The 27,563-nt window shown below is 40.4% G+C and overlaps 1 protein-coding gene across 2 annotated transcripts; it reads right to left on the bottom strand.

Moving 5' to 3' along the window:
• On the bottom strand, nucleotides 1–26,491 carry LOC127811773 (uncharacterized). 2 transcript variants are annotated; one of them, XM_052351942.1, is made up of 2 exons: nucleotides 26,237–26,479; nucleotides 1–527 (listed from the first exon to the last, which is right to left on the bottom strand). In XM_052351942.1, exons 1-2 carry the CDS (start codon nucleotides 26,435–26,437, stop codon nucleotides 345–347), a joined length of 384 nt encoding a protein of 127 aa, XP_052207902.1. In that variant the 5' UTR covers nucleotides 26,438–26,479; the 3' UTR covers nucleotides 1–344. The 2 variants fall into 2 exon arrangements, with proteins under 2 accessions (XP_052207902.1, XP_052207903.1); XM_052351943.1 differs by lacking the exon at nucleotides 1–527 and adding an exon at nucleotides 1,666–1,784 and having other exon boundaries at nucleotides 26,237–26,491.
• Nucleotides 26,492–27,563: the final 1,072 nt, after the last annotated feature.

Genomic DNA, 27,563 nt, shown 5'->3' with positions numbered 1-27,563 from the left:
CATAAATAATCCAGCTACAATGAGCTGCAATGAATCATCAATTTTCAAACAGATCCATAAGAGCATGACTCTGGGTAGCTGCTAAAAAATGTCAAATTTACCTACATTCGGTACTGAAAATGAGTTAACCCCAGAGATTTTAAAGAAGATCAAAGAAACTGCAAAAACGATCCAACTTGGCAAAAATTTGTAGGGCTACTTGTAGCAGGCGAAATGGCTAGTTAAATAACCACATCCAAATATCAATTTAAAAGGTTGTGTTCAGTCTCTACCCCGCACTGTGTTCTGTAACAACAAAGGATCACAGGAGTGAGCATGCGTTCACACCATCATTAGCATCTTCATCACTTCTGTTCTTTGTTAACTTCGGAGCTGCTTCCCTTCGGGACTGGTTGAATTCTGGCATACGGCTTCCGGGTCAAAGTCTCCCCCCTCAGAGCTGCTACGTATCTGTCATTGGTGTTCTCTTTCCTCTGCAATTCACCAAGGTACTCTGCCAGCCTCTCCTTGTTTACTTGCCCCATCATCTAAGCACAAATTCAAGGAATGGTTTGTAAAGACCTTTTCATCCTAAATGTACTCAAGAACCAAAAGAAGGGAAAGAGGAAACAAGGGCAGGGGTAGGGAAAGGTGGAAATAGTCAACTCCAAGGAAAGGTTGCAGTCAATACCTCGTCATACAAGGTACAGAATATATACAATCATCTGACAGGATTATTAAAGGAGATGAACAGAAACGATCACCAGAGAACAACATATGTTAAGCTAGGAAATTAACCCAGACAAGAGAGAACATACAAAAAGAAAGAGAGCAAGAGAGAAAGCAAGAAAAAATAAAAGAATAATGCAAGCTAATATAGCACTATCATCGTTAAACAAGTCCAAAATACCAAACAAAGAAAACAATACATTAGATTTATGATTTATCCACTGAATTTTCCGTGTGAATCATATTTATGCAGACTTCTAAATCCATCTGATCATCAAGCAATGGGGTTTGTTCTGATCTTTTTGAGCTCAATAGTTACACAAGTATATCTTATCATGAGTGCGCTTGCTATTATACATTATGGGCTCCTGAATAGTGAATAGTAGTTCTCTCCCAGTTGAAGATAGCTCCCATGAGCACCAGACATCTGGAATTTCAATATCTAAATTGGTTAACATAAAACATTCATCCCAATTATGAATATATTGATAGTAGACTTCTAATTAGCATAAAGACTAATTACATGACAATTTGGAGATCTTACAGGTTCCTCATCACAACTTCCAGAAGTCAAACTGTGCCCTAGGAGATAAATCAGTTGCTTAGTTTCACGCTTTAATAAAAAGGACAAATTCCAGCTTATCTAGGGAAAAAGTAAAAACACATTTTGTCAACACAAAATCCATTCTATAAGATGCTCAACCCTAGTTGCCCTCCTGTGACCATATCATTCAATGGTTGAAAGGAATGCAGGCCTCCTGCTAAAGCAAAAGGAAATAAGTTAATCAGAGGATGGGCTTCAAGGGAGGCATAAAATGATGCATCTGTCCTTGCATTCTGAGAATGGAACTTCTAAGGTTGTAGCAGGTAGGAAACTGAATGCAAGTTATTGTAAACCACATCAAGGATAGAACTGAAGGAAGGTGAAAAGACTTGCACATGAGGAATGAAGCAGACCAGAAAATAAATTAAGGACAACTTGTACTTGCTGCAGTTTGTAGCTGAGTTTGAGGAAGCACTAGCTGCAGAGCTTTCCTAGGGATTGAATGCATACCACACTTTGCACAAAAGAAATTCTACAGAAGATCAAAATATTAGTATACCAAATACAAAACAAATGCTGAAAAGAAAATTTTTACAATACTTGTAGCAACCTAGATACAAGGAATCATATGACTAGAAATTGACATGCAAGTGTGAGGCAAGTGAGTATAGATGATCGGTACCTGTCAATGAATTAAGTACTTGTTGGGGGTTGTGAGGTAGTAACATCAGAGGAAGATACTCATCTAAAGCCCAATAAAACTTGCAACAGATTTAAACTAAAATCATCTAAGATCTTTGTTTGGTGGGGCAACCACTGACCATGTAAAGGGTTGTTCTTAGTAGTTTTAAACAGATCTGAAGATTCTGAACCAATTTTACCAATGGCAGGCCAGCTATTCCCTCCCTGATTTCTTGTCCAGATTTCTTTAAGCCAAGTTTTACTAATTCTAGCTCTCTTATTCCCTTCATTATTGTTTAAATATCTTAATTTCTCTCAGTGGATTCCATTAGTTGGTATCTGGTGGTGGAGCCACTAGGGGGAATCTGAGGAATTTCTACAAGTTTTTACGCTATATCACCTAGGAGAAAAAACCCAACTTCCAGGCCTGTTTTACATCCTAACCAGGGAGCAATAGTGCAGTACTAGACCAACATGGCATGGTCACTGTGATTAAAAATTTAACCTAGCACATTGTTAGAACCAGTCTACATTCACAAAATGGAGCCAACTGAGGACAGACGTGAACATGATACTCAAATCCTCTTCATGTGGATTCACCAAACAGACTGGCACTTGTTCCATCCACACTTACCAGGAAAGTGGTATACTCCCGATTGTGATATAGGAACAGGTATGGGGTATGCTAGTAAGCTGATTTTGTGGTACAGATGAGGTAGGCTTAATTGGTTCGTTATTTCAAGTTATGATACGATTTATAGTTGTACACTAGTCGCTAGTCAAATTAGTTGTACTGATGCTTTGCTATTATAGAAGCTGGTTTGTTTTATTTTGTTTCGAACATTTTTCCATGTTCATGTACAACTTATGCATTGAAGAATCCTATGCAAAGAAAGTCCGATTTGAATATAATTAAAAACACAATAGAAATGTACAGGAAAGTAAGGTGGGCAAGATTTATTTTCTCTAATTTTCTTCATTTTTTTTTTTAAGTTTCTTCCTAATTTTAAATTGTTTTAACTAAATTCATGGACCAGTTGGAATCCTCATCCTTTGGGAACCAAGTCATATTCCTCATGATCCAAAGACGCAGAAGAACTACAATTTGGAATGTGCAATCTGAACGTGAACACCCTTCCAGGGGGAGGAGTGAACCCAGTAACTATGGTTCCATCTAAGACGCTCATTTGGTTGGTGAGGTTTAAAGAGGAAATTCCAGAGCTCAGTGGATAATTGAATGATCAAGGCTTTGTTGGTTGCTATTTGCCGCTGAATGTGGCTTTAATTGAAGAATGCATAAAAAAATTAGGCAAAACTGATTGTGCTCATCAGAAAGAGCAACAAAATGAAATTTACTGGGAAACAGAGACAAAAGAAGAGGTAAACTACTAAACCCATATTTGATGTCTGGAGAATATGCCTAAGAAACTAAGGCAGACTATTCCCTAATGGCTGTAGCCAGTTAATGTGTCTAAAGGAGCAAAATTGTCAACAACAAAACAAGTCAGTAGATCATTGCAAGCAGCTTCTTGAAAATGATTTGCATGAGAGAATAAGAAAAGGTGGTATAATAAATGGGAGGAGCACAAGTAGATTTCAAGATATATTGCTCCAAAAGGTTGTAGCATGTTTTCCAATATTAGAGCACTAAGGGCCCTAACTCATAAGGCTGCTGAAATTCAGAAAGGAAGAACAAAAAGAAGTGCACAAAGTAACTAGTGGGTTGCCAGTCAAGTTACCACTTTTAAGTGGTGGTCACATAATTCCATTGCCTACAAGCAACCACCAGCACAGATGCCTTGAAGGGACAGCAATATCACTTCTCAACCACAACAAATAGCAATCCATTTATTGTACAATTGGCAGGAAAGTCTGGAAGTTGATTATTTGTAGCAGGAATTGAAGATCGCTATTTCTCAGTTGACAGTACTGAAGTTGAATTTGTCTATTGAAGTGGAAAAAGGCCCACAAACTATCTAGTCCAGGGAATGCTATCAATCACCTACTCCTAAACCATGCTTAGCACAAATATTAGTAGTAAGGTCCAGTGATTAATGTAGTAGTAATAAGTACTTTGATGAAATGTACTGCAATGTTGTATTGACAGATGTCAGATCCTTGGGGATCTGGCAATGGTCAATTCAGAACTCCTTCCGAATTGGTAATGAATGTCAGAAATTCGAGAGAATTTCCTAGGAAATGAGAGCGAACAGATTGATAGAGAAGAGAGAGATCAGAAAGACGAGAGAGAGAGAGAGAATAGAGAGTTTGGAGGGAAATTCAAAAAATGTGTATTCAACTTCTGGATCCCTCTCCACATGGGGTGGGTTGCAATTTTTACCCATTCCCCGCGTACATATGAATGTTCCTGCCAATGGCCAATTACAAACAGCTTAACTACATTCTGTTATTCCTTTCTACTCCTCTTCCACTTGCACTCTTATAGTTTACATAAGTACCCTCCTAGTACGTAACAAACCCCCCTGCCCTCTCCCCTTAAGGCATTTCTTGTCCTCAAGGAATGGTCAGTAAGCTGGCTGCTGGCGAAAACTGGTTGAGCAAATTTGGAAGGTAGTCCCATGTGCTATCATCCCCATGTCAGTTGGACCATCTCACCAACACCTACACGAGGGGTGCCCCTTGGCAGTAGATCACTCGCCTATCCAATATAGCAGCTAGTTCCGGGGTTCCATTGGTCTCCAGCACTTCCAAAGGTAGTTGGGGACTCACTCGTTGTTCTCCTACTGCTTTCTTCAATAAGGACACATGGAAGACTAGGTGTATTTGAGTATCCCTTGATAGTTGTAGTTTATAGGCCACCCTGCCAATCTTGGCTAAAATTGGAAAGGGACTGAAATACATCAGACTTAGCTTGGAGATGGGGCCTATAGTTAGGGACGTTAGGTGAGGCCCCTTCAGCTTCAAGTACACTTCTTCCCCTATCTCAAATTCTCTCTCACTTCTTCTCTTGTCTGCCAATTGCTTCATACGGTTTTGGGCCATAGCCAAGTCCTTCTTAAGTTGCCGTAGGACTTGTTGTCGTTGCTGTAGGTACTCGTCTACTTACTACTGCTACACTTGTGGGTCCCAGGAGGGCTGGTAGTAGGGGTGGTTTGTAGCCAAAGAGAGCCTCAAAAGGGGACCTCCAGATGGCACTGTGGTGGATGGAATTATACCACCATTATACCACTGAGAGTCATTTGTGCCAGCTTCTTGGGTTCTCAAAACACAAACAACGAAGGTAGGTCTCCAAGCATTGGTTGGCCCTTTCCGTTTGCCCATCTGTTTGAGGATGATAAGCAATGGAGAGGTTCAACTTGGCCCCTAGAGATTTCCACAAGATCTGCCACGAGGCTGGTAAATATTTTGCCCCTATTAGATACAATCGTTTTAGGGACTCCATGCATCTTAACCACCTGATCTAGCAGAATTCGGGCTACTTCCTGAGCAGTATAGGGGTGGGTGAGGCTTAAGAAGTGGCCAAACTTCGCGAATTGGTTTACCACGACAAGAATACAGTCCTTCCTTTCTGACTTCGACAAACCCTCTATAAAATCCATTGACACACTCTCCCATGCCTGGCTTAGGATAGGGAGTGGTTGCAATAGCCTTGGGTAGGCTACAGTCTCACGTTTGCGCCTTTGGCACACCTCATAGGCCAGCACATATTGCATCACTTCCTCCTTGAGCTTTGGCCAATAAAACAATTGTTTTACCTTAGTGATACGTGTTTTGCTCCCCATCACAAGTTTGCCATGACAATCACTCCATTTTCATAGGTGTACCCCTGTTTGCTCCTTGATTCTATAATTAGTTGCTCCAAGAGGCTCTTTACCCGTTCATCCCCTTCATAACTCCTTAGTATCTCCTAGCACCAATTAGGTATTACAGCAGTAATAAAGGCTACCATCCCTTCCTCCACACATCTAGATAGGGCATCCGTTGCAGCATTCTCCTTACCCTTCCTGTATTGAATAACATAGTCCAAGCCCATAAGCTTGGCCATTCCCTTCTTCTACAAATGGGTGTGGAGCTTATGCTGCAGCAAGAATTTTAGGCTCTTGTGGTCGGTTTTTATGATGAATCTTCTTCCCTCCAAGTAATGCCGCCACTTATCTACTGCAAACATCATTGTCAACAACTTTTTTTCATAGATACTGAGGCCTACATGCCTTGGAGCCAAGTCCTAGCTTATGAAAGCAAGGGGTCTTCCTTCTTGCATCAGGACAACCCCTATTCCCACCCCACTCACATATGTTTCAACTACAAAATTCTTGTCAAAATTCGATAAGCCTAGCACAGGGCCTCAGTCATTGTCTTCTTCAACAACTCAAAAGCATCCTCTGCCTCTGGACCCCACACAAAACTGTCATTTTTTAGCAAATCAGTCAATGGTTTGCTGATTGTGTCATGTCCCCTCACAAATCTTCTGTAGTAGCCCATTAGCCCTGGGAATCCCCTTAAAGCCTTAAGGGATGTAGGCCTTGGCCAGTTGATTATGGCTGCCACCTTGTTGGGGTCAATGCTCACTCCCTGCCCAGATATCATGTACTCCAAATATTCCACCTAATTTTGTGCAAAGGCACATTTTGACCTCTTGATATACAACTTATTGAGTTTTAGAATCTTGAATGTAATCCTTAGGTACTTTAAGTGAAGGTCAAAGGTGGGGCTATACACCAAAATATCATCAAAGAATATAAGTATGAAGTCTCGAAGGTGGGGTTCAAAAATCTGGTTCATAAAGGATTGAAAGGTGGATGGGGCATTTGTTAGGCCAAAGGGCATTACAAGAAATTTGTAGTGGCCATAGTAGGTGCGGAAGACAGTCTTAGGTATATTGAGGGGGTTCATCCAGATTTGATGGTAATCGAATCTTAGGTCAATCTTAGTGAAGATGGTGGCATGGCTCAATTCATCTAATAAATCCTCAATAAGGGGAATTGAAAATTTGTCTTTGATGGTAACTTCATTCAATTAGCGGTAGTCAATGCAAAACCGCCATGTACCATCCTTTTTCTTTACTAGCAACACATGAGAAGCAAAAGGGTTATGGCTAGGTCTGATGAGAGATTTTTGGAACATTTCTTTAACCAGATTTTCTATAACTGTTTTCTGGTTAGGAGGGTATCGATAGGCACGAACGTTAATTGGGTTAGTGTTGGGTTTGAGGTGGATTGTGTGATCAATAGGTCGGGTTGAGGGTAGGGCTGCAGGTTCTACCAACATATTTTCAAACTCAATAAGGAGCATATTAAGGAGGTCAGTTTGACATACCTCTAGGTTAGCTTGTGTAAGTGTGCTAACTGTCAACATGAATTCTCCTTCTGCCTCCAAGTCCTCGTCCCCTCTTTTCACAGCCTGGATTGAAAATAATTGGCCCACCTGGTTCAGCTTCTGTCTAAGCATCTTCTGCAGCCTTCTCTTGGTTATCATCTTACAAGTATCCCATTCCTTGCTTCTTGTTAAGGTCATCAGCTTACCCTCCTTCTCAAACTTCACCTCCATCTTGTTAAAATCAAAGCAAATTGGACTGACTTGCTTCATCCGGTCCACGCTTAACACCACGTCACAAGCTCCCAATTTTAGAAGCCTCAAATAAGCTTCAAACCCTTCTCCCTACATTTCCTAGTAAAACCTAGCACATGCTGATTTGCTTATGACCTTGTTGCCATTTGCTACATGTCATGGTCCTAGGGTTTAACCTAGAATTAGAATGGAAATCGGAAGGATTCGATTCATTTAAGGTCAAGAATAGAATGTATAGAGGGGAGATTGAAGAAGAATGGGGGAGAAATTAGAGAGAATGGAGGGAGAATGGCAGAAGAACGAGAGAGAGATTAGAGAGAAGGAAGAGAATTAAGAATTCAATATCAAAATCAGCATGACTTTTACAGAAGAAGGATCAAACTTATATAGCTTGAACTGTGGGTGCTGCCACAGCATATCACACCCACTCTAACTAACTGATTTGTCCTATTATAGCACATGAACACCTGGCCGATTCTACCATAACAAACTAACCAGCTAGAAAGGAAATACAAATAAGAGAATGAAATACTAAGACAATACAAGTAATATCCAAGCCGATACAAAACTTGGCTGTAAAATTATACGTCTCCCTAGTCTCGTAACAAACTATTACAACCATATTACCATGATGCTCTTTTATTGTTCCTTAGGTCATGACAATTCTCCCCTCCTTGAGAGAGTTCTTGTTCCCAAGAACTTGCAGCAAGTAGCCACTGTTTCTTCATCCAATACCCGTCTTCACCCATTGGTTTCTTCTACGCTTTTCCTTCTTATCTTGTTTTTCCCTTTTCTTTTACTTTCTCCTCAGCAGCAACAACATTATGTCTTGCTGCCACACCAATGGAAACATGAATGAGCAAAACATCAAGGGTCTCGGTCCCTTCAACAAAGAATTCCTTCCCTTTCTTCCTTTCATCTTGTTTCGCTTTATACTTCTACGTCCTCTATTGCTCCAGATCAGAAACATATTGCTGATTCATAGTAGGAAATTCAACAACTCCTTCCATTCCTATTCTCTCGAGAGAAATAGATTTAAGATCTCCACAATCAAAGGTTGTTCTAGTCCTTTCCATTCCAAAATCTTTGACTCCCAAATTGCTAGTGAACATCTCAGCTTGATGCTAAATAGTTACTTTCTCCCACGGTATCATATTGAGGGTTTTAGCATCTAGATTCTCAATACCAGTGGGGGTGCTTGAGATGCTGCCAATCGTTGGACTGCCATCCCCCAATTCTTCAATCCCTTCTTCCATGTACTCCACAGTCCTCTCCACCTTCTTGCTGCCCCTTTTACCCCAAGCCAAAGAATCCTTAGCTTTTGGTAGGTCCAAAATAGGAGGAAGGATACCAACCCCAATATCTGTGTAGATTGAGGGTCCTTCAGTAAGATTTTCTTGATCCAACGCTATTCCATTTCCCACAAACTTTTGATCCGAAACACCCCCAAATCCTTCAGCCCATGCACTAGCCAATGAGGGTAATGAGTTGGCATCTTCCTTGTCAATTTCGCCTAAAACGATATACTTCTTCTGCTCACTATTGGAGATGAGCAATGAATCTGCTTCCCGCCTCCTCAATTTCTCCTTCAGCGGCTCTATTTTAAGGAATTCGTCTTTGTTAAAACTCCCGCAATAATCATCGAAGTATTCAGCGGGAAAGTTGTAATGATACTTTTTAATAAGTATCATCGCAAACTCTTGTAACTTCTCGCAGAACATACGGCCAAATTCCTCTCACTCTTCATGAATCCCATTGCTTGTTCCTTTGTCTCTGTTGCTGCCAACTGAAAATGCAACCTCCTTTGGCTGCCATTGAGGCTCCATTTCAGCTGAAAATGAAGCATTCTTCTGCTGCAATTGAGATTTCATTGGACTCCTTCGTGCACTACTCCTCCTAGCTAAAATCTCACTGGCTGGAAAAGCAATAGGCCAAGAAACAGCAGCTCTTTCCATCCTAATTCCCTTCTGTAACTGCCTCACCCAATCACCTCTAAAATTGATCGAATAAGTGGCAAATTGCAGCCACTGTTATGCTTTAAGACCAAGTCTATTGTAACAGCAGAAGAAATTGTACACTTACAGCGACTTGATCGGCCTTCGAGAGTCCTCTAGACCGTCTAACTGTCAGCCGAGAATCACAATCGAAATTGCAGCAATTGAGAATCACCAGAACTGCTCTAGGAGTCTCCTTCAAATTCTGAATAGGGATCACAACCAATAATCGATTTGAATGCACCCTAGACACCCTGGACTGCTTGTTGTCAATTTCCGATCAACCTTGTTTCCTTTCGACTTAAATCTCAAACACAGAAAATCCACTGCTCGATTCTTCAGCAAGGTTCACCATACTTCCGTTGCTCTATCACGCTTCTGTCATGCAATGGCTGAGGCTCACCGGCTTAGGAATGCCTTCAAAACTACACTCCCAGCTGCTACGAGACTTGTTGGAATTAGATACCGAAATTGCCGCACTTCTTGGTCGAGAGCCCACATAATTTAGCGGCAGTAAGAGGAATCGGAAGCTGGAATTAGTTGTTGTGCTTCAGCTTGCTGACCCACACTGCCCAACCTCAGAAAATAGCTGCAAACAACCTGCTCTTCCGCTTCACATTAGTCGCCCAGAACAAGCGATCGCCTCACCTTCTGGATCGACTACAGCAATTCGGAAAACAACAGCAATCCACCTTGCCGTTCCACCTTCAAAGTCGCGACAACCAAGATTGATTTGCGGCCTCTTTCACATGCACGTCTTTCTTCTTACTCAAAGTGAATTCAAGATTGCTGGTGTAATCGCTACCCAATCACCGTCCACAAGCTCTAATCGTGAATCCTCCTAGCTTACTTGCCTTCAATTCTGGACAAGATTAGAGTCTTACCCGTGAGCCGTCAGCCTCTTGCACTGATCGCTCTCCACACAAGATTACAACGGATTAAAGATTACCCAAGCTCTGTGTGCGTTTGCTGAGATTCAACAACTACCCCCAAACTCGCTTCCACTTCGTGCCTTCCTTTCTCGCCCGAATCAGCGCCTTTGTCTCACCCAACCGTCTTTGACGGACTCCCTCACCAACAACGAGCGTTGTCTGTTCGCGACGCTTCAAGTATGCTCGCCTATCGACCTACTCCAATCGTGAACGCTCTTCTGTACTGATCGATGATGGGCTTTGCTATGAATCAGCGACGGAAATTACAACCGACCAAATCGACCAACTCACTTACAAGAACGATTGAATTTACAACCGAGGAATGATTGGCTCTGGTCGGAATCACCTTCCGATCCAAATGAGCAGCACACTGCTGAGCCCCAATTGGATTCGCCTTCAAATCGAAGTTGCAACAGAATCACAGCCGATGATGGTAATGCTCTGATACCAATTTGTCATGGTCCTAGGGTTTAGCCTAGAACTAGAATGGAAATTGAAAGGATCCGATTCATTTAAGGTCAAGAACAGAATGTATAGAGGAGAGATTGAAGAAGAATGGGGGAGAAATTAGAGAGAATGGAGGGAGAATGGCAGAAGAACGAGAGAGATTAGAGAGAAATCTTGGAAGAGAATTGAGAATTCAATATCAAAATCAGCATGACTTTTACAGAAGAAGGATCGAGCTTATATAACTTGAACCATGGGTGCTGCCATAGCATATCACACCCACTCTAACTATCTGATTTGTCCTATTCTAGCATATGAACACCTAGTCGATTCTACCGTAACAAACTAACCAGCTGGAAAGAAAATACAAATAAGATAATGAAATACTAAGACAATACAAGTAAATAATATCCAAACCAATACAAAACTTGGCTGCAAAATTATACGTCTCCCTAGTCTCGTAACAAACTATTGCGACCATATTACCATGATGCTCTTTTATTGTTCCTTAGGTCATGACACTACAGTCACTGACAGTGGTTGCGTTGTAATCATGGGACATTTCAATCTTTGGGCTTTCCTTTGTCTAATAAACTGTGGGTGCTCCCACTGTCAATGAGGATCATTAGCTTACTGTCATCCACATTCCCTTCCACCTTGATGATCTAGCTGTTAGTTAAGCTCTTTAGGGCATGCAAAGAGATTTCTCCCTTGCCCTCTTCCTCTTCTCCTTGTGGGAGGGGTGGTTCCTCTTCTTCCTCTACCAACTCCTTTTCTTCTTCTAGTAGCAGGAGCTACTTTCGACACTGGTGGCCGGGAAAGTACTTTTCCCCGCACTTGAAGCAGAGATTGGCCTACCTCCTTTGCTCTATGGTCTTTCCATATTGGGTAGTCGAGGCTGGCAACGCTAAATTCCACATCCTCGGTGGCCCCCTACCCAACTCTTTACCATAATTCCTTCCTAGTGGCAGGCTCCCCTGTGCAACCCCTTTAGCTATGAACCTCTGTTTCTTCGTCAGCGCCTCCATTGTTTACTCGTGGAGCCTAGCGCCATCAGCGCCGTGTTTAAGGGTCCTAGGCTAGAGTACCTTCACCATTGGTCTCAGCTCCTCGTTCAAGCCACTTAGGAAGCTTGAAACGAAGTAGGTCTCCGTTAGGTACGAGTTGTGATTGAGCATTAAGGCCTTGAGCTCCTCAAACCGCAATTAGTAGTCCATCACCGAACCTACTTGCTTGAGTTTAATGAACTCTTCTACCATATCAGATAGGCCTCGATCCCCAAACCTCTCGCACAACTACTCCGCAAATTCCTCCCACCTGCACTTTTCTCTGACTTTGGACAACCCTTGGTACTAGGCGTCACTGACATCATTAAGGTACGCGGTTGCAACCGTCACCTTCTCCCTCTCAGCCACCCCATACCATTCAAATGCCTGTTTGCACCTCCTAAGTGGTATTTCCAATAGTGGCATGGGCATACCTTGTTGGTGCTGCCCAGTCGAGGCCTCCGGTTGTCATCTTCACCCCAATTCAACACTTTCCTCATTGCCTTCAGAGGTTCTCGGTAGCCTCTAATTCATCCCTTGTTCGTGTGTCGTCGGATCCATCCGTCCTTGTCCAGGTAGGATAGGATCCATCCTTTCCCTCTGATCTGTCCTTTGCTTCTTGTCACTACCCTCGGTAGAAACAATAGAGTTTCCCTCGATTCGGTGAGATTCAACGGATCGTAACAGGGAAAATTAGATAGAGAAGAGGAAGAACAGAGAGAAAAAAGTGAGACTAGAAAGTGTAGAGGGAGAGAAATTGAGTTGTTCTGTATTTGATTTTGCATAATGTCACGGCCTAAGCCTGACAACACCCTTCCTCCCAATTCTGATATGAATTAGAAGGACCCAAACACCAAACAGAGAGTAGAAATAGAGAAAGAGAAGAATGAGGAAGAACAAAGAGAAGAACGAGAGAGAGAAAACAGGGAAGAGAGGAGAGAAATCGTAAGAATTCTAATATTTTTCATATCCTCTCCCCCTTGTTTGAATAGGAGGATATACACCAACGTCTGAGAGGAAGGATTCTCCTACCAGGGTGGGCCCTGCACCCCTAAGAAACTCAAAATTCTCTAACCTCCCTACACATGGCAATAACTACCTTTCTTCTAGGAATTACAACAGTAAAATAAGGGAACTAACTACTATTTTAGGAATTACAGTAGTGAAAGTAATAGACAACAGTAAATAGCAACAAAAATTTAAAAATAAGCTTTGGGAAGGTTCTTCTCGTGACACATAACCTCTCCCACAAAGTAGGGAGGGTAAATATACTCGCTTGGCATGGGTGCGGATGCAGCAGATAATCCCCCTTACTAGTGGTTACAACAATTTCTTTTGTTTCTATGGCCTCACATGTGGCCCTCCTACGCTAACAAAATTGACAACTGGAAATTAAGTACAGTAATTGAAATAAAGGAATTACAACATAACAAGGAAACAACATAAAGATTGAACATTAAGGCAAAAAATTTAAAATAGCCATAGCCATGACAATTTTCCCTTCCTTAGAAACATTTTCCGTCCTCAAGAAATGCCAATACTTAGATGAGGGGAATCCCCTGATTGTGTACGACTCTCCTGTCCATAATAGCTTATGGCTCCATCTGGCTATCCTTCTCCTTAGGTAGTGTAGGTAGAGTTGGGTTGACCTGCTCGATTCTAGTTAACCTCTTCAAAAGGACACATGGAAAGCCGGATGTATGTAGGTGCATTTGGGTAATTGGAGCCGATAAGCCGCCTCGCCTATTTTCTCTGTTATGATGAACGGACCAAAGTACTTGGGACTTAACTTGGACACTGGTCCCTGACTGATGGTCTTCTAATGTGGATACCTTAGCCTTGGATACACTTTTTCTCTCACCTCCAATTCTTGGTCACTTCTCTTCTTGTTTGCGTATTGCTTCATCCAATTTCGGGCTGAGGCCAACTCCTCTTTTAATTGTTGCAAAACTGCCCTCCTTTGTTGTAGGTATTCTTCCACTGACATTGTCGTAGTACGCCCTTCTATGGCAGGTAACAGTGGGGGTTTGTATCCACACAGTGCCTCAAATGGGGACATTTTTAGGGATGTGTGGTAAGTAGAATTATACCACCATTGTGCCAAGGCTAACCACCTATGCCAGTTCTTGGGTTGCTGGATACACATGCACCTTAGGTAGGTTTCCAGCACCTAGTTAACCCTCTCAGTTTGCCCATCTGCTTGGAAGTGATAGGTTGTTGACATGTTGAGCTTAATTTTCATAGATCCCATAAGCTCCTGCAAAAAATGACTTATAAATACCTTGTCACAGTCTGATACAATGGTTCCTGACACCCTGTGCTGTGACACTACCTTGTCCATAAATACCCTAGCTACCTCCTTGGTTGTGTAAGGGTGAGCCATCCCTATAAACTGAGCAAACTTTGTGAACCTGCTCACCACAACCATAATATTGTCTTTCCCTTCTGATTTAGGCAGTCCTTCGATAAAATCCATGGTCACACTAATCCAAGCTCGGTCAGGTACTGATAGAAGTTGTAGGAGACCGGGGTAAGCCACATTCTTATGCTTACACCTCTTTCATATGTCACATGCTAGCACAAAGTTCTTTACATCTGTTTTCATCTTGGGCCAATAGAATAATTGTTTAACCTTGAGGTAGGTGTTTTGGATACCCAAATGTCCCCCCATTGGTGACTCGTGCAAGGACTGTAAGATTTTTTGCTTAAGGTCCCTTTTACCCCCTGTGACAATCCTGCCCTTGAACCTCAGCATCCCCTCTGTTAGAGTGTAACCTCCAACCCTGTTAGACTCCACCACTAGCCTTTCCAGTAGCTTCCTTATCTGTTCATCGTTGGCATAGCTATTAGCTTCCTTATCTGTTCATCGTTGGCATAGCTATCAACAACATCCTGACACCACTCAGGCACCACCGTAGTAATGGTTGCCACACTAGCACCTTGATAGTGCATCATCAACTACATTTTCCTTGCCTCACCTATATTGTATTGAATAATCAAGTTCCATCAACCTGGCCATACCCTTTTTTTTGCAATTGAGTTTGTAACTTCTGTTGTAATAAAAATTTTAGACTTTCATGATCTATTTTAATGATAAATCTATCTCTTTCTAAATAATGCCGCCACTTCTCCACAGCCATTAACACTGCTAGGAATTCTTTCTCATAGATGCTCAACCCCAAGTGCCTTGTACTGAAGGCTTGGCTCAAGAATGCAGTGGCCTCCCTTTTTGCACTAGGACTGCCTCTATGCCTACCCCACAAGCGTTAGTCTCCAATACAAAGGGTTCACTGAAGTCTGACAATCCTAAAGTTGGCATCGTACTCATTGCTTCCTTAAGCTGTTGAAAAGCTTCTTTGACCTCTTTACCCCATTTGAAGTTTTCCTTCTTCAAGAGATCAGTTATTGGCTTGCTCATAACCCCATACCCCTTAACAAATCTCCTATAATAATTGATTAGGTCAAGGAACCCCCTCAAAGCCTTCAAGGTTGTGGGTTTGGGCCAAGTGACCATGGCTTCCACTTTCCTTGGGTCTATCCTAACCCCATCTCCTGATATTAAGTGACCCAAATATTCCACCTGATCTTGACCAAAGGAACAGTTAGACCTTTTGATGAAAAGCTGGTTAGATCTGAGGACCTCTAGAGTGGTTCTCAAGTGGGTTAGATATGTTGATCTAGGGTTAAGCTATAAACAAGAATGTCATCGAAAAATACTAGTATGAATTTTCTAAATAAGGCTCAAATATTTGGTTCATAAGTGGCTGGGGCATTGGTGAGTCCAAAGGGCATCACCAAAAATTCAAAGTGTCCATAATGGGTTCTAAAAGCAGTTTTATGAACATCTTCGGTTTTCATTTTGATTTGATGATAGCCTGATCTAAGGTCTAGTTTGGAAAAAATAGTGGCATTATGTAGCTCATCCATTAGGTCTTCTACTAAGGGTATAGGAAATTTGTCTTTTATAGTTAGGGCGTTTAGTTGTTGGTAATCCACACAAAAATGCTAGGAACCATCTTTTTTTACTAGAAGGACTAGTAAGGTAAAAGGATTGTGGTTAGGTCTTATGAAGGATTGGTTTAACATCTCCTTCACCATTCTTTCAATTTCTATTTTTTGAGTGGGAGAATATCAGTAGGCCCTGATGTTCACGAGTTCAGAATTTCGCTTAAGGTTGATAGAATGGTCTAGGTTTCGGGTGGGAGGTAGGGTGTTAGGCTCAGCAAATAAGTCCTCAAATTCCACCAGCAATTTATCAATAAGGTAATTAGAGTGTAATATCAGTTGTTGATTGACAAGGTTAGTTCCCCAAACATCATCTTCTTAGGTCCCTCTTCCACTGCCACAATTGAAAACAATTGAGTTAGCTTGCTCCCATTTTCTTCTAATGACTCTACGTAGCCTCTTCCCTGTTATCATCTTACATGTTGTAACATCCCGTATTTTTGTAAATCCCATAATTTTGGAGATAAATAATAGTTATTGATTTCGGTATTTGGGGTCATTATGGAATATTTGAGGAAATGGGCAATTAATTATTTTATTTGAGAATATTTTGGAAATTGAAGAGAATATATTTTTTTCATTTTTTTTTTTATGCAATTGGCTTTGGAAATTGAAGGAATATGAATGATGACCTTTGGAAATTGAACCCTTGGAAATTAAAGGAATATCAATGATGACCTTTGGAAATTAAAACCTTGGAAATTGAAGGAATAAGCATGATGATGTTTCTCCAAGCTTTACAGAGAATAAATTGGGTGAAGTGTAATGAATTGAGAGCAAAATTGAGTATAAATAGAGAACATGGATGTAAAAATTGAAGGAGGAAGTGAAGGAGAAGCAGAGGAATTGGCCGTGAGCTTGAAAAGGAATTGTGGCAGTAAGGTATGGTTAATGTTAAGGTTAATTTATCATTAATTAAGTTGGGAAATTAGTCAACTAATTACTTAGTGGGCTCGGTAGCCAAATGAATTTAATTAAGGGTTGCTAAATTAATTCTTGACCTTACTCTGTCAATATTTTATTAAGGATTTGGGTGTGTCAACGGTACAAACTATCATGCGGCACATATTTCGAGGTAAGGATTTAATATGCTCTGTGCGTAAATTTCTTTTGTCATGGCTTGCATAAGATGTTGAGGGAGTGCCTAGGTATGAGGCAATGGACTTCTGATCGTGGGAGTCTCGAGATAGGGTCTTGGAGGAAACCACTAGGGGCCACCTAGAGCTTGAGATAGGTGCGGTGGACGGACTTGCATGCATGTTGCACTTCATATTTATCTATGATGTCATGCTTAATAATTTACTGCATTGCATATTACCTTTACTGAGTTCCAGGACTCACCCCTTCATTCCCACTAACCACACAGATAGCTCAGGGTCTGGTAAAGGAAAGGCGATGTATGCCGAAGAACAGCTGGACGATGAGAGTGGCAACCCATGATGGGGATGCGGGTCTAGTAGCTTGTAACTATTTTGTTTAATGGTTGTGTCGAATGTCGTCTATACTTGTCAGTTGAACTTGTTTCCTTGTAATATTGAACGCTTCATGTGACGAGTTATAATATGCCTAAGTTGCAGCTTATTAATCTATTTATAAGGCACAGGTCAGATTCGAGACTCGAGTGTCCTTCAGCTGCCTATGAGTCTTAGACCTCAAGTTCTCGATGGCCGGAGGCAGTGAAGCCTGGACCCCACCCAGGGCGCCCGCATTATTTTTATTTTTTCTGTTGTTAGGGCATAGTCGGCCTCCGGAATGGGACCTCTTGATGTAACCTTGGGTTACGGTGGCACTCGGTAGTGGGGACGGGGCATCACAAGGGCACCCAAATCCCTTGACAGAATATTTACAAAGCAAGGTTAAGAAACTAATTTAGCAACCCATAATTAAATTCATTTGGCTACGAGCCCACTAAGTTATTAGTTGACTAATTTCCCAACTTAACTAATAATAAATTAACCTTAACATTAACCATACCTTACTGCCACAATTCCTTCTCAAGCTCACGGCCAATTCCTCTGCTTCTCCTTCACTTCCTCCTTCAATTTTTACATCCATGTTCTTTATTTATACTCAATTTTGCACTCAATTCATTACACTTCACCCAATTTATTCTCTGCAAAGCTTGGAGAAACATCATCATGCTTATTCCTTCAATTTTCAAGGGTCATCATTCATATTTCTTCAATTTCCAAAGGTCATCATTCATATTCCCTCAATTTCCAAAGCCAATTGCATCAAAAAAAGAAGAAGAAGATATTATCTTCAATTTCCAAAATATTCCCAAATAAAATAATTAATTGCCCATTTCCTCAAATATTTCATAATGACCCCAAATACCGAAATCAATAACTATTATTTATCTCCAAAATTATGGGATTTACAAAAATACGAGATGTTACACATGTACCAATTTATCTTCCCCCTTTTAGTGTCATTCTTTTCCCTCATTTTTCAAAGGACACTTCCATCCGATTAAAGTCTGAATTTATGGGACTTACCCCCTTCATCTAGTCAACCCCTAGGACCACGTCACATCCTCCCAATTGTAGCAATCTGAGATCTGCTTCAAATTCCTCTCCTTGCATCTCCCAATTAATTCTGTGGTAAGCCGAATTACTCAGTACCCTCCCCCCATTAGCTATTATCACACTCAAGGGTTGAGCGTCTGAGAGTGGACACTTCAATCTTCTAGCAGTGCCTTCATCAAGGAAGTTGTGAATGCTTCCACTATCTATCAAAATCATTAACCTCTTGTCCTTCACCTTTCCCTTTACTTTGATTATTTTGTTGTTGGTCGCCCCTTTCAATGCATGGAGTGAGATTTCTTCGTTGTCTTCATCTCCAGACTCCTCATACTCCTCAGTTCCTTCTCCTCCTTCTTCCTTTCCTTCCTTTGAGTCTCCCTCCAATAGGAGAATTTGGCACCTACATTGATGCCCTGGGAAATACTTATCCCCACATCTAAAACACAAGTCCGGTTGCCTCCTCTGATAATTAAATTTCCTACTTAAGTGGGGTACCCCCGACTACCTAGCTCCTGTGTTGCCCCCGGCCCAATCACGGTTGAATCCCTTCCCCCCTTAATGGGAGGTTCCCATTGTCATAGCCTTATTTTGCTGCCTCTGCTTCTTCATCAAAGCCTCAACTACCATCTCTTGTAGTCTAGCACTCTCCACTACCTATTCAACTGTTCGAGGTTTGTCATCTTAAATTCTTAACCATAGGCCTTAGGTCATCACTTAAGTCACTCAAGAAGCTAGACACGAAATAGGCCTCAGAGAGATGAGGGTCCTGGCTGCTCATGAGAGATTGAACCTCCTCAAAACTCTTTAAGTAGGTTTTCAATTCTCCCACCTGCCTTAGTTTATTAAAATCTTCAACAATATCTGACATATTTCTTTCTCCGAACCTCTCGCATAGTTTCTCAACAAATTCTCCTCAGGTGGGATGATCCCTCACATTAGTCCACCTTGGTACCAAGCATCTACTACATCATCAAAATAGGCAGCCACTAAGGATACTCTTCTCCCTTTTGGTATGTCATACCATTCGAACATCCTCTCACACTTCCTTACCCACCAGCGTAAGTTATCTCCTTCAAAGATAGGGGTCTCCATCCGAGGCATGGGAAATCCCAGCTGTTGACGATGGCCCTGCTTTCCACGACCCCTATCCAACATTGTTTCTACCTCCTCATCCTGTCCCCCTCCAATGTCAGGAGTTTCAGGCCTACGAATTGCTCTATTGTTTCGTAAGAGAGGCTCTGTTCTATCTCTAGGAGGAAATTCAGGGGCTATACTCATTGATTTTTGGCGTGTGAATATCAACATGAATTGTTGAAGTTGTGCTCCTAACTCCTCCCTCATTTGCGCCATCTCCTCTCGCATTTATACTAGCGTCCTATCCAACCTTCTTTCCAACCCCCCTATGGAGCCTTCCATCTTATGGTCGATTGCCATGATTGCCGCATGGTTATGTCCATTCCCCAGCTCCAGCTGATCGACTCGCCTCTGGACTTCAAACATGGAAGAGCTGACTTGTTGTAGCTGGGATTCCATGTTCTTCATGCGGGTTCTTTCCGCCATGAACTTCCAATAATCTTTGGCCGGAATCGAGCTCTGATACCAAATTATCACTGCCCTTGGCAGAAACAATAGAGTTTCCCTTGATTCTGTGAGATTCAAGGGATCGTAACAGGGAAAATTAGAGAGTGCAGAGGAAGAACAGAGAGAAAAGAATGAGACTAGAGAGTGTAGAGGGAGAGAAATTGAGTTGTTCTGTATTTGATTTTGCATAACCTCTCCCACAGAGTAAGGAGGGTAAATATACTGCTTGGCATGGGTGCGGATGCAACAGATCATCCCCCTTACTAGTGGTTATAACACTTTTTTTGTCCTTTTCTATGGCCTCACACGTGATCCTCCTACACTAATAGAATTGAGAACTAGAAATTAAGTACAGTAATTGAAATAAAGGAATTACAACATAACAAGGAAACAAAATAAAGACTGAACATTAAGGCAAAAAATTTAAAATAGCCATAGCCGTGACACTTCTCTCTTGTCAAAATATACCTCTTAGGTTTTCTTCGTAATGACATGCATGTAAAATCTTGTAACAAGCTCTTTTAGTATGGATTTTTTTTCTTATATTTCTTCATTCCACCACCAAGACGTTTTTTAATTTGAGACTTCTTCCTTCAATCCTCCTATAACCCTTTTTCCATATTTTAAATAGCGATAAACATTTCAATTCACATTTGGTTAGCCTCTCCTTCAACAGTCCAATCTATTCAGCCATATAATTTTTCCTTAAAAGAATAACTTGTTTTTCACCTTTTAAATCCTACTATTTGATCTTCGGACTTTGTTTTGTATTATTGTTTTCCCACCATTTTATGAGATGGATGTCAAGGACCATAAGTCTATATTGAGTGGTCAGGCATTCTCTTTATATAACTTTATAATCCTTACAACATAAGCGACCCTCTTGTCTCATAAGAAAGTAAACTATTAGGTTGGTTAATAAGCTATTTTTATATGTAATCAAGTCTTTGTCTCGTTTTTTAAACCTAGTGTTGTCTATGATGAGTTCATATGTCATGGAAAAATCCAAAATAGCTTTACCCTCATTATTTCTTTCTCCAAATCCATAATCTCCATTTTTACATCTCCATAGTCATTCTCTTCTCTGCCCAGATGACCCCATAAATCACTAACTATAACGATCTTCTCTCTTTTAGGTATTTCTCGTATCAACTCCTCTAAATCTTCTCACAATTTTGTTTCCATTTCTCCTCCTAATACTAACTTAAGGTGCATATGTACCAATAATATTCATAATTTCTTTTCTTATAACAACTTTAGCTACAATAATTTTATCTCATATTCTCTTTAAATTCAATAATCCCACACTTTAATGTCTTATCTCTAATAATCTCATTTCATTCCTTACATGATGATTCCTTAAATATCAAAGTTCATATCCAAATTCTATCAACATTTAAGCCTTCTTTCCAACCTATCGTATCTCTTAAAAGCACATAAAATTAATTTTTTATCCTAATAATCACATCTACTACTTTAATACTTTTTCTTATCATTCTCAATATTCCATGATTCAATCCTTAATGTAATATTTTGAATTAACTTCTTTACTCACATCCGTTTATGGGAAAGCAAAACACCTAGCAAATCTAACACTTCATCTGAGCACCGATGCAAGGACGCACCTCATTTTTCGTAGCACTCAAGTAATATTGTGCCTTGCTAAGATGGTTAAGACCCAACAGTTTTCTCATTTGTCTAGAATTCATGTTACTCAAGCTAAAGAGTTTTATGTTGGTTGTCGATTACCTAACGTAACCTTCCTCCTTTATCCAAGCATGGGACTCAAAGGTCATGTTGATTATCATTAGTGTGGTATTGTGATTGCTATGCACAATGAATAACAAGATTTATCAAGTTCCTACACTAAGGAAATGAAGGGAAAATAAGACAGAGATTTGAACAATCGTGGAAACTTCTCAGAATCATTTTTTCCCATCACGTAATATAACACAAGCAGAAATACAAGAGACAAAAATTTAACGTGGAAAACCCTCCAATATTGAGGGAAAAACCACGAGGTAAGTTCCGTGAAATATTTCACTATAATAAGGATAATTACAAAATATCCTCACACACTCTTTCAAGTGATACAAGAATATAGTAGCACTCACAAAAACACCCTCACTTTAAAGCCTTTTGGCTTTCTTGCCTCTCCTCTAACTTGAAGCTTGTTCTAACTTCTTGGATCCTCAAATTTGGATTTCAAATTTGGATGCACAAAACCTTATGAGATGAGGGTATTTATACTTAAGTCTTACCCCCCCAAAAAAAATAAGTTAAGCACAAAATTAGGTTGCCTAAAATTAGGCAACCTAACATTAATTAGGCTAGAACCTAACAATTCTCCTCCTCCAACCTATGAGAAAGAAGAATAATAATGACGGAAACAATTAAATGGAGTCCATGCCAGCCAACCTGACACTTAGTTGAAGCTTCTCCCGAGCTACAACCTTTGTTATCATGTCAGCAGGGTTTTTATCAGTGTGGATATTTTCTAATATGAATTGATGTTCCTTCACTGCTAACCGTAGTCAATGGTATCTTATATCAATATGCTTTGTGCGTGAGTGATACATCGTGTTCTTGCTCAAATCTAGAGCACTCTGACTATCAAAGTAAATTACAGTTTTTTCCAGCTTCATTTCCAATTGTTGAAGGAATCTTGTCAACCAAAGCATTTCTTTTCCTGCTTCGGTCATGGCAATGTATTCCGCCTCTGTTGCAGATAAGGAAACACATTTCTATAATTTAGACTGCCATAATACAACTCCTCCTTCAAAAGTAAATAAAAATCCTGAAGTAGATTTCCTACTGTCCAAGTCACTTGCCATATCTGCATCTGCGTATCCCTTCAAAATTGGTTCAAACCCTCCAAAACACAAGCAAATTTTTATACTACCTCTGAGATATCTCAAGATCTACTTCACTGCTTCCCAATGGTCTTTACTTGGGTTGGAAAGAAACCTGTTGATTACTCCTACCGTGTGTGTGATATCCAGACGGGTACTGACCAGCATGGACTCCATTTAATTGTTTTCGTCGTTATTCTTCTTCTTTCTCATAGGCTGGAGAGGGAGAATTGTTGGGTTTCAGCCTAATTAATGTTAGGTTGCCTAATTTTAGGCAACCTAATTTTGTGCCTAACTTATTGCTTTTGGGGGGGGGGGTAAGCCTCAAGTATAAATACCCCCCTTCTCAATAAGGTTTTGTGCATCCAAATTTAAGATCCAAATTTGAGGATCCAAGAAGTTAGAACAAGCTTCAAGTTGGAGGAGAGGCAAAAAAGTCAAAAGGCTTTAAAGTGATGGTGTTTTTATGAGTGCCACTATATTCTTGTATCACTTGAAAAAGAGTAGAGTGTATGAGGATATTTTGTAATTGTCCTTATTATAGTGAAATATTTCTCGGAACTTGTCCCGTGGTTTTTTCCTCAATATTGGAGGGTTTTCCACGTTAAATTTCCGTCTTTTGTATTTCTGCTTGTGTTCTATTACGTGGTGGAAAAAAGTGATTCTGAGAAGTTTATGCGATTGTTCAAATCTCTATCCTATTTTCCCAACAACTAGTATCAGAGCTCTTGGTTACGAAAGTGTCAGTCTTTTTAGGAAATTCTTAGTATGCTCTGTGGTCGCAACATTGTTTGATCTTCCACATCAGAAAAGAATTGTCTTGGTTAAAAACATCTTTCTCGTATGTCCGGTTATTGGATTTAAGTGTGGTGTGTGGAAGTGCATGTCTAGGAAAAGTTTTGGCTAAGAAAAGACTTGATACTTAAGTGTGTCCATTTGTGACGCACCTCTCTTTCTTGAGAACTTACACGGTGTACTATTTATATATAGACATTATTCCAGTATACGGTTACTATTTATAGTGAATAGTGGAAGCCTAATTCAAATATGATGGAGGCTAGTACAAGCAGAATGATTAGTCTGAATGAAACCAACTATCACATATGGAGGGGAAAAATGAAAGATCTCCTTCATGTGAAAAGTTGGCATCTACCAGTATTTGCTACATAGAAGCCCAAATCGAAAATCGATGAAGAGTGGGAATTCAAACATGCCTAAGTATGTGGTTTTATTCGGCAATGGATAGATGACAACGTGCTCAATCATATTTGTGATGAGACGCATGCCAAATCGTTGTGGGAGAAACTTAAATCTTTATATGCTTGAAAGACCGGCAACAACAAGTTCTTCTTGATTAAGAAGATGATGAATTTACACTACAAGGAGGATAGTACTATCTCTGATCACTTGAGTGATTTTCAATGAGTTTTGCAGTAGTTGTCTTCTATAGGTGTAAAGTTTGACAATGAGATTTAAGCTTTATGGCTGCTCGGTACTTTACCAGACTCTTGGGAGACATTCAGAATGTCTCTTTATAACTCCGCTTTTAATGGTGTAGTGACGATGGAACTTGTTAAGGGTGTTGTTTTGAACGAAAAGATGAGGAGAAGATCTCAAGCTTCGTCTTCGCAATCCGAGGTTTTCATCACCAAAGATAGGGGGAAAAGTAAAAAGCAAAGGTCCAAAAGGTGAAGATAAAGGCTGAAGCAAGTCAAGACCTAATTACAAAAATGTAGAGTGCCACTACTGTGGAAAACTGGGACACATTAAAAAGAAATGTTTTCAGTTCAAGAGAGACATAACAAAGGGCAATGTTAAAGAAGAAAAGAAAGATCGTGACCACAACAATACAAGTTGCAGCTACTGATCTTGTCATTGTTTGTGATAAGGAGATAATTAATTTTGTCTGTCAAGAGACAAGCTGGGTCATTGATAGTGGAGCTGCCTTACATGTTACATCAAAGAAGGAACTCTTTTCATCTTATACGCTCGGTAATTTTGGGGTGGTAAGGATGGGTAATAAGAATTATTCAAAGCAGTGTTCTAAAAGACGGCCTAGGTGGCCACTGTGATTTCCTTCAAATCGCCTCCTTAGGCATCGGGTCTGATTAATCGGGCCCGAGTGGCACCTAGGCGGCTGATGCAGTGCATAGGTGGCCGATGCGATCAAGGCGACGCCTCCCAAACGTGTTTTTTGTGCCTGATCTTCCCCTCCATTTTATATTCTCTCCTCTTGCAATCGTGGTTTGGGCTCGTCAATCGCTCGACTCCATCTTCATCCCAAATCAGATAGATGGATCTAACATCCAACAGACAAATCTAAGCGACAATGATGGAACAACTGGATCTAGCAGGGTTATAGGAAGGAGACGATGATGGAACAGCGGCGAAGTAGTGGCGACGATGGCCAATTGGCATGGGTCGGCTTGGGTTGTGGTCGCACTATAGTGGCAATGGTAGTGATCACCCTGATTTGCTAATAACTTTATATATATATGTATATATATGCATAATAATATACATATAATATCTATTTATAACTTTATATATATATAAATAGAGATAGATTTATATATATAACCTATATATATATGATTTGTTTATATATATATATGAACATAAATGTATGTATGTGTATTTGAGATAATATAAATTTTATTTAAATAATTTTTTTATGTCCTGACTAGCGTCTAGCGTCTTTTAGAACACTGATTCAAAGGTTGTTGTCATGGGAGATATTCACTTGGAGACAAATAAAGGAGCACGGCTGATTCTCAAGGATGTTAGGCATGTGTTTGATTTTCGCTTTAATTTAATCTCAGTGAAAAGACTCGACGATGAGGGCTATTGCAACACCTTTGGTAATGGATCAACAGGAAACTGATCCAAGGCAATGTTAAAAAGTTTGAGCTTCACTAAAATTATGTACAGGAGTCAACTCTACTAATCCGTCTTCTCGCGCCCCCAAATACACCATAGCAGGTCCAAGACTCGAACAACAGCGTCTACAAATGAATGAACCTTCGCGATTCCTTGAAAATATTTCCATGGAAAGAAACTGGGGAAGTCCGATATGCGTTATAAGTGAACTTCACAAAAAGATCGTATGAAAATATTCATCCAAATCAATAGGACAAAAGAAAAGAAGCGAACAAGTACAATCAAACCTGAAAATACTTGGCAAGTTAATGAATTCATCAATTTAAACGAGTTAAATGACAAATAAAGCCCAAAAGGAGAAGAAAGGTCATTCATGCGTATATACTAGCATGAATCAATTACAATTAGGGTGATATGGCGGCGGAGCTGAATCAGGGCGTTTACGGATGCGAATACAGCGAAGAGAAGTGAAGAAGAAGATGAAATTAATAAGGAAAAGAAGGCAGACATACAAGGGAATCGGGGCGAGAATTGCGGCGGAGTTCAGCTTCTAGTCGTTCGTTGCCTGAACTCGTGACCTGCATCACTCCATAGCCAATGATTCCCGGAACCACGCCGCACACAGTCGCGAAGGCCAGGAAAAACCCCTTCGAATCCCTCGTCTTCCTCACTATCCACCTCCATGTCTCGCTCTTTTCCCACAGTATCGACATCTCTGTCTCTGTCTCTCTCCAGTGCCCCCCACTGCGAACTGATTTCCTATTTCTTCCCTTTCACTCTTTTTTTTTCCTAAAAAATAAAAGTCGATTTTTTTATTAAGTATAAAAAACTAAACAACAAATAAATAATATGCCAATTTCAATTTTCAAATCCCTAAATGATTAAATGATAATAATATTTGTACATTAATTTTTAATATTTAATTTTTATATATTCACACAATTAAATGTCCAAGCTAAAGCCATAAAATTCATGTATTGTTCTTCTATATATCAAAGTGGTTTACAGAATAAGGGTAAAAAGACTAAAATGTTCTCATCCACATTACATTGAAAAAAGTGCAATACAATGTGGGTAAGGACATTTTCATTTTTTAGCTCCTATTCTATAAGTCTATCTACCGACCTATTTGACTTACAAAAAATTTACTTATTCGGATCATAAATGAAAGTGAAAGAAGAATATGCGGACAAACAAGCCCAACAGGTCTCCATTGCCATCCCTCATCTTCCCACCAAGTGTTCTGTAGGCATTGGATATACTTTGCACTTGGGAATTGGCTTTCTATAAAGGTACTCTTGTTGTGCAATTTCTAAACTGTAGATTGGGTGCTCTTTTCTTATCGTGCCTCTCTGTACACAAGGTACGTAGAGCCAATCCCCTTCACTCGTAACAACTGAGATATTTAGCTCGTTGCCGCCTTCTAATGGATCTTCAAACTTCCCCGAGTTAACCACATCAAGTCTTGATCAACTTCGGGAATGCCATAGACTTTTGGGCCGTGACTCAATTTGTACATGCTTGGTTGCGTTATTGATAATTGTGTGTGAATTCCAAGGGAAATCAAAATGGTGGAGCATTGGAAGGGTCGGAAAGTGCATAAATTGGACACACGGTATCAGAAGGCATAGTAAAGAAATTGAACATGCTATGCTCTTAAGATTGAACCTTGTAAGAATAATCTTGCTTCCTGGCAATTAAGTGGATGGTGTATGAGGTGTTGGGGTATACAGTAATATTTAATAAAACCGGTACAGCATAAACAATAAGCAATGGCTTATAAAGGCGGCACCGCTCCTACAAACAAATGGATGATATACATTGAGTCGCGTAAACGCG

Source organism: Diospyros lotus, chromosome 10 (genome assembly GCF_014633365.1).
Source record: "Diospyros lotus cultivar Yz01 chromosome 10, ASM1463336v1, whole genome shotgun sequence".
Classification (NCBI taxonomy): Eukaryota; Viridiplantae; Streptophyta; class Magnoliopsida; order Ericales; family Ebenaceae; genus Diospyros; species Diospyros lotus.
The sequence above is the reverse complement of the archived record's forward strand: the minus strand, read 5'-3'. Positions and strand labels throughout refer to the sequence as shown.

Bases quoted from the DNA above. Each gene is read 5' to 3' on its own strand.
- LOC127811773 (XM_052351942.1), bottom strand. From the start codon at position 26,437: ATGTCGATACTGTGGGAAAAGAGCGAGACATGGAGGTGGATAGTGAGG. The intron at 528-26,236 runs GTATGTCTGCCT...ATTTGTGCTTAG, and splicing joins ATTCTCGCCCCGATTCCCTT to ATGATGGGGCAAGTAAACAA.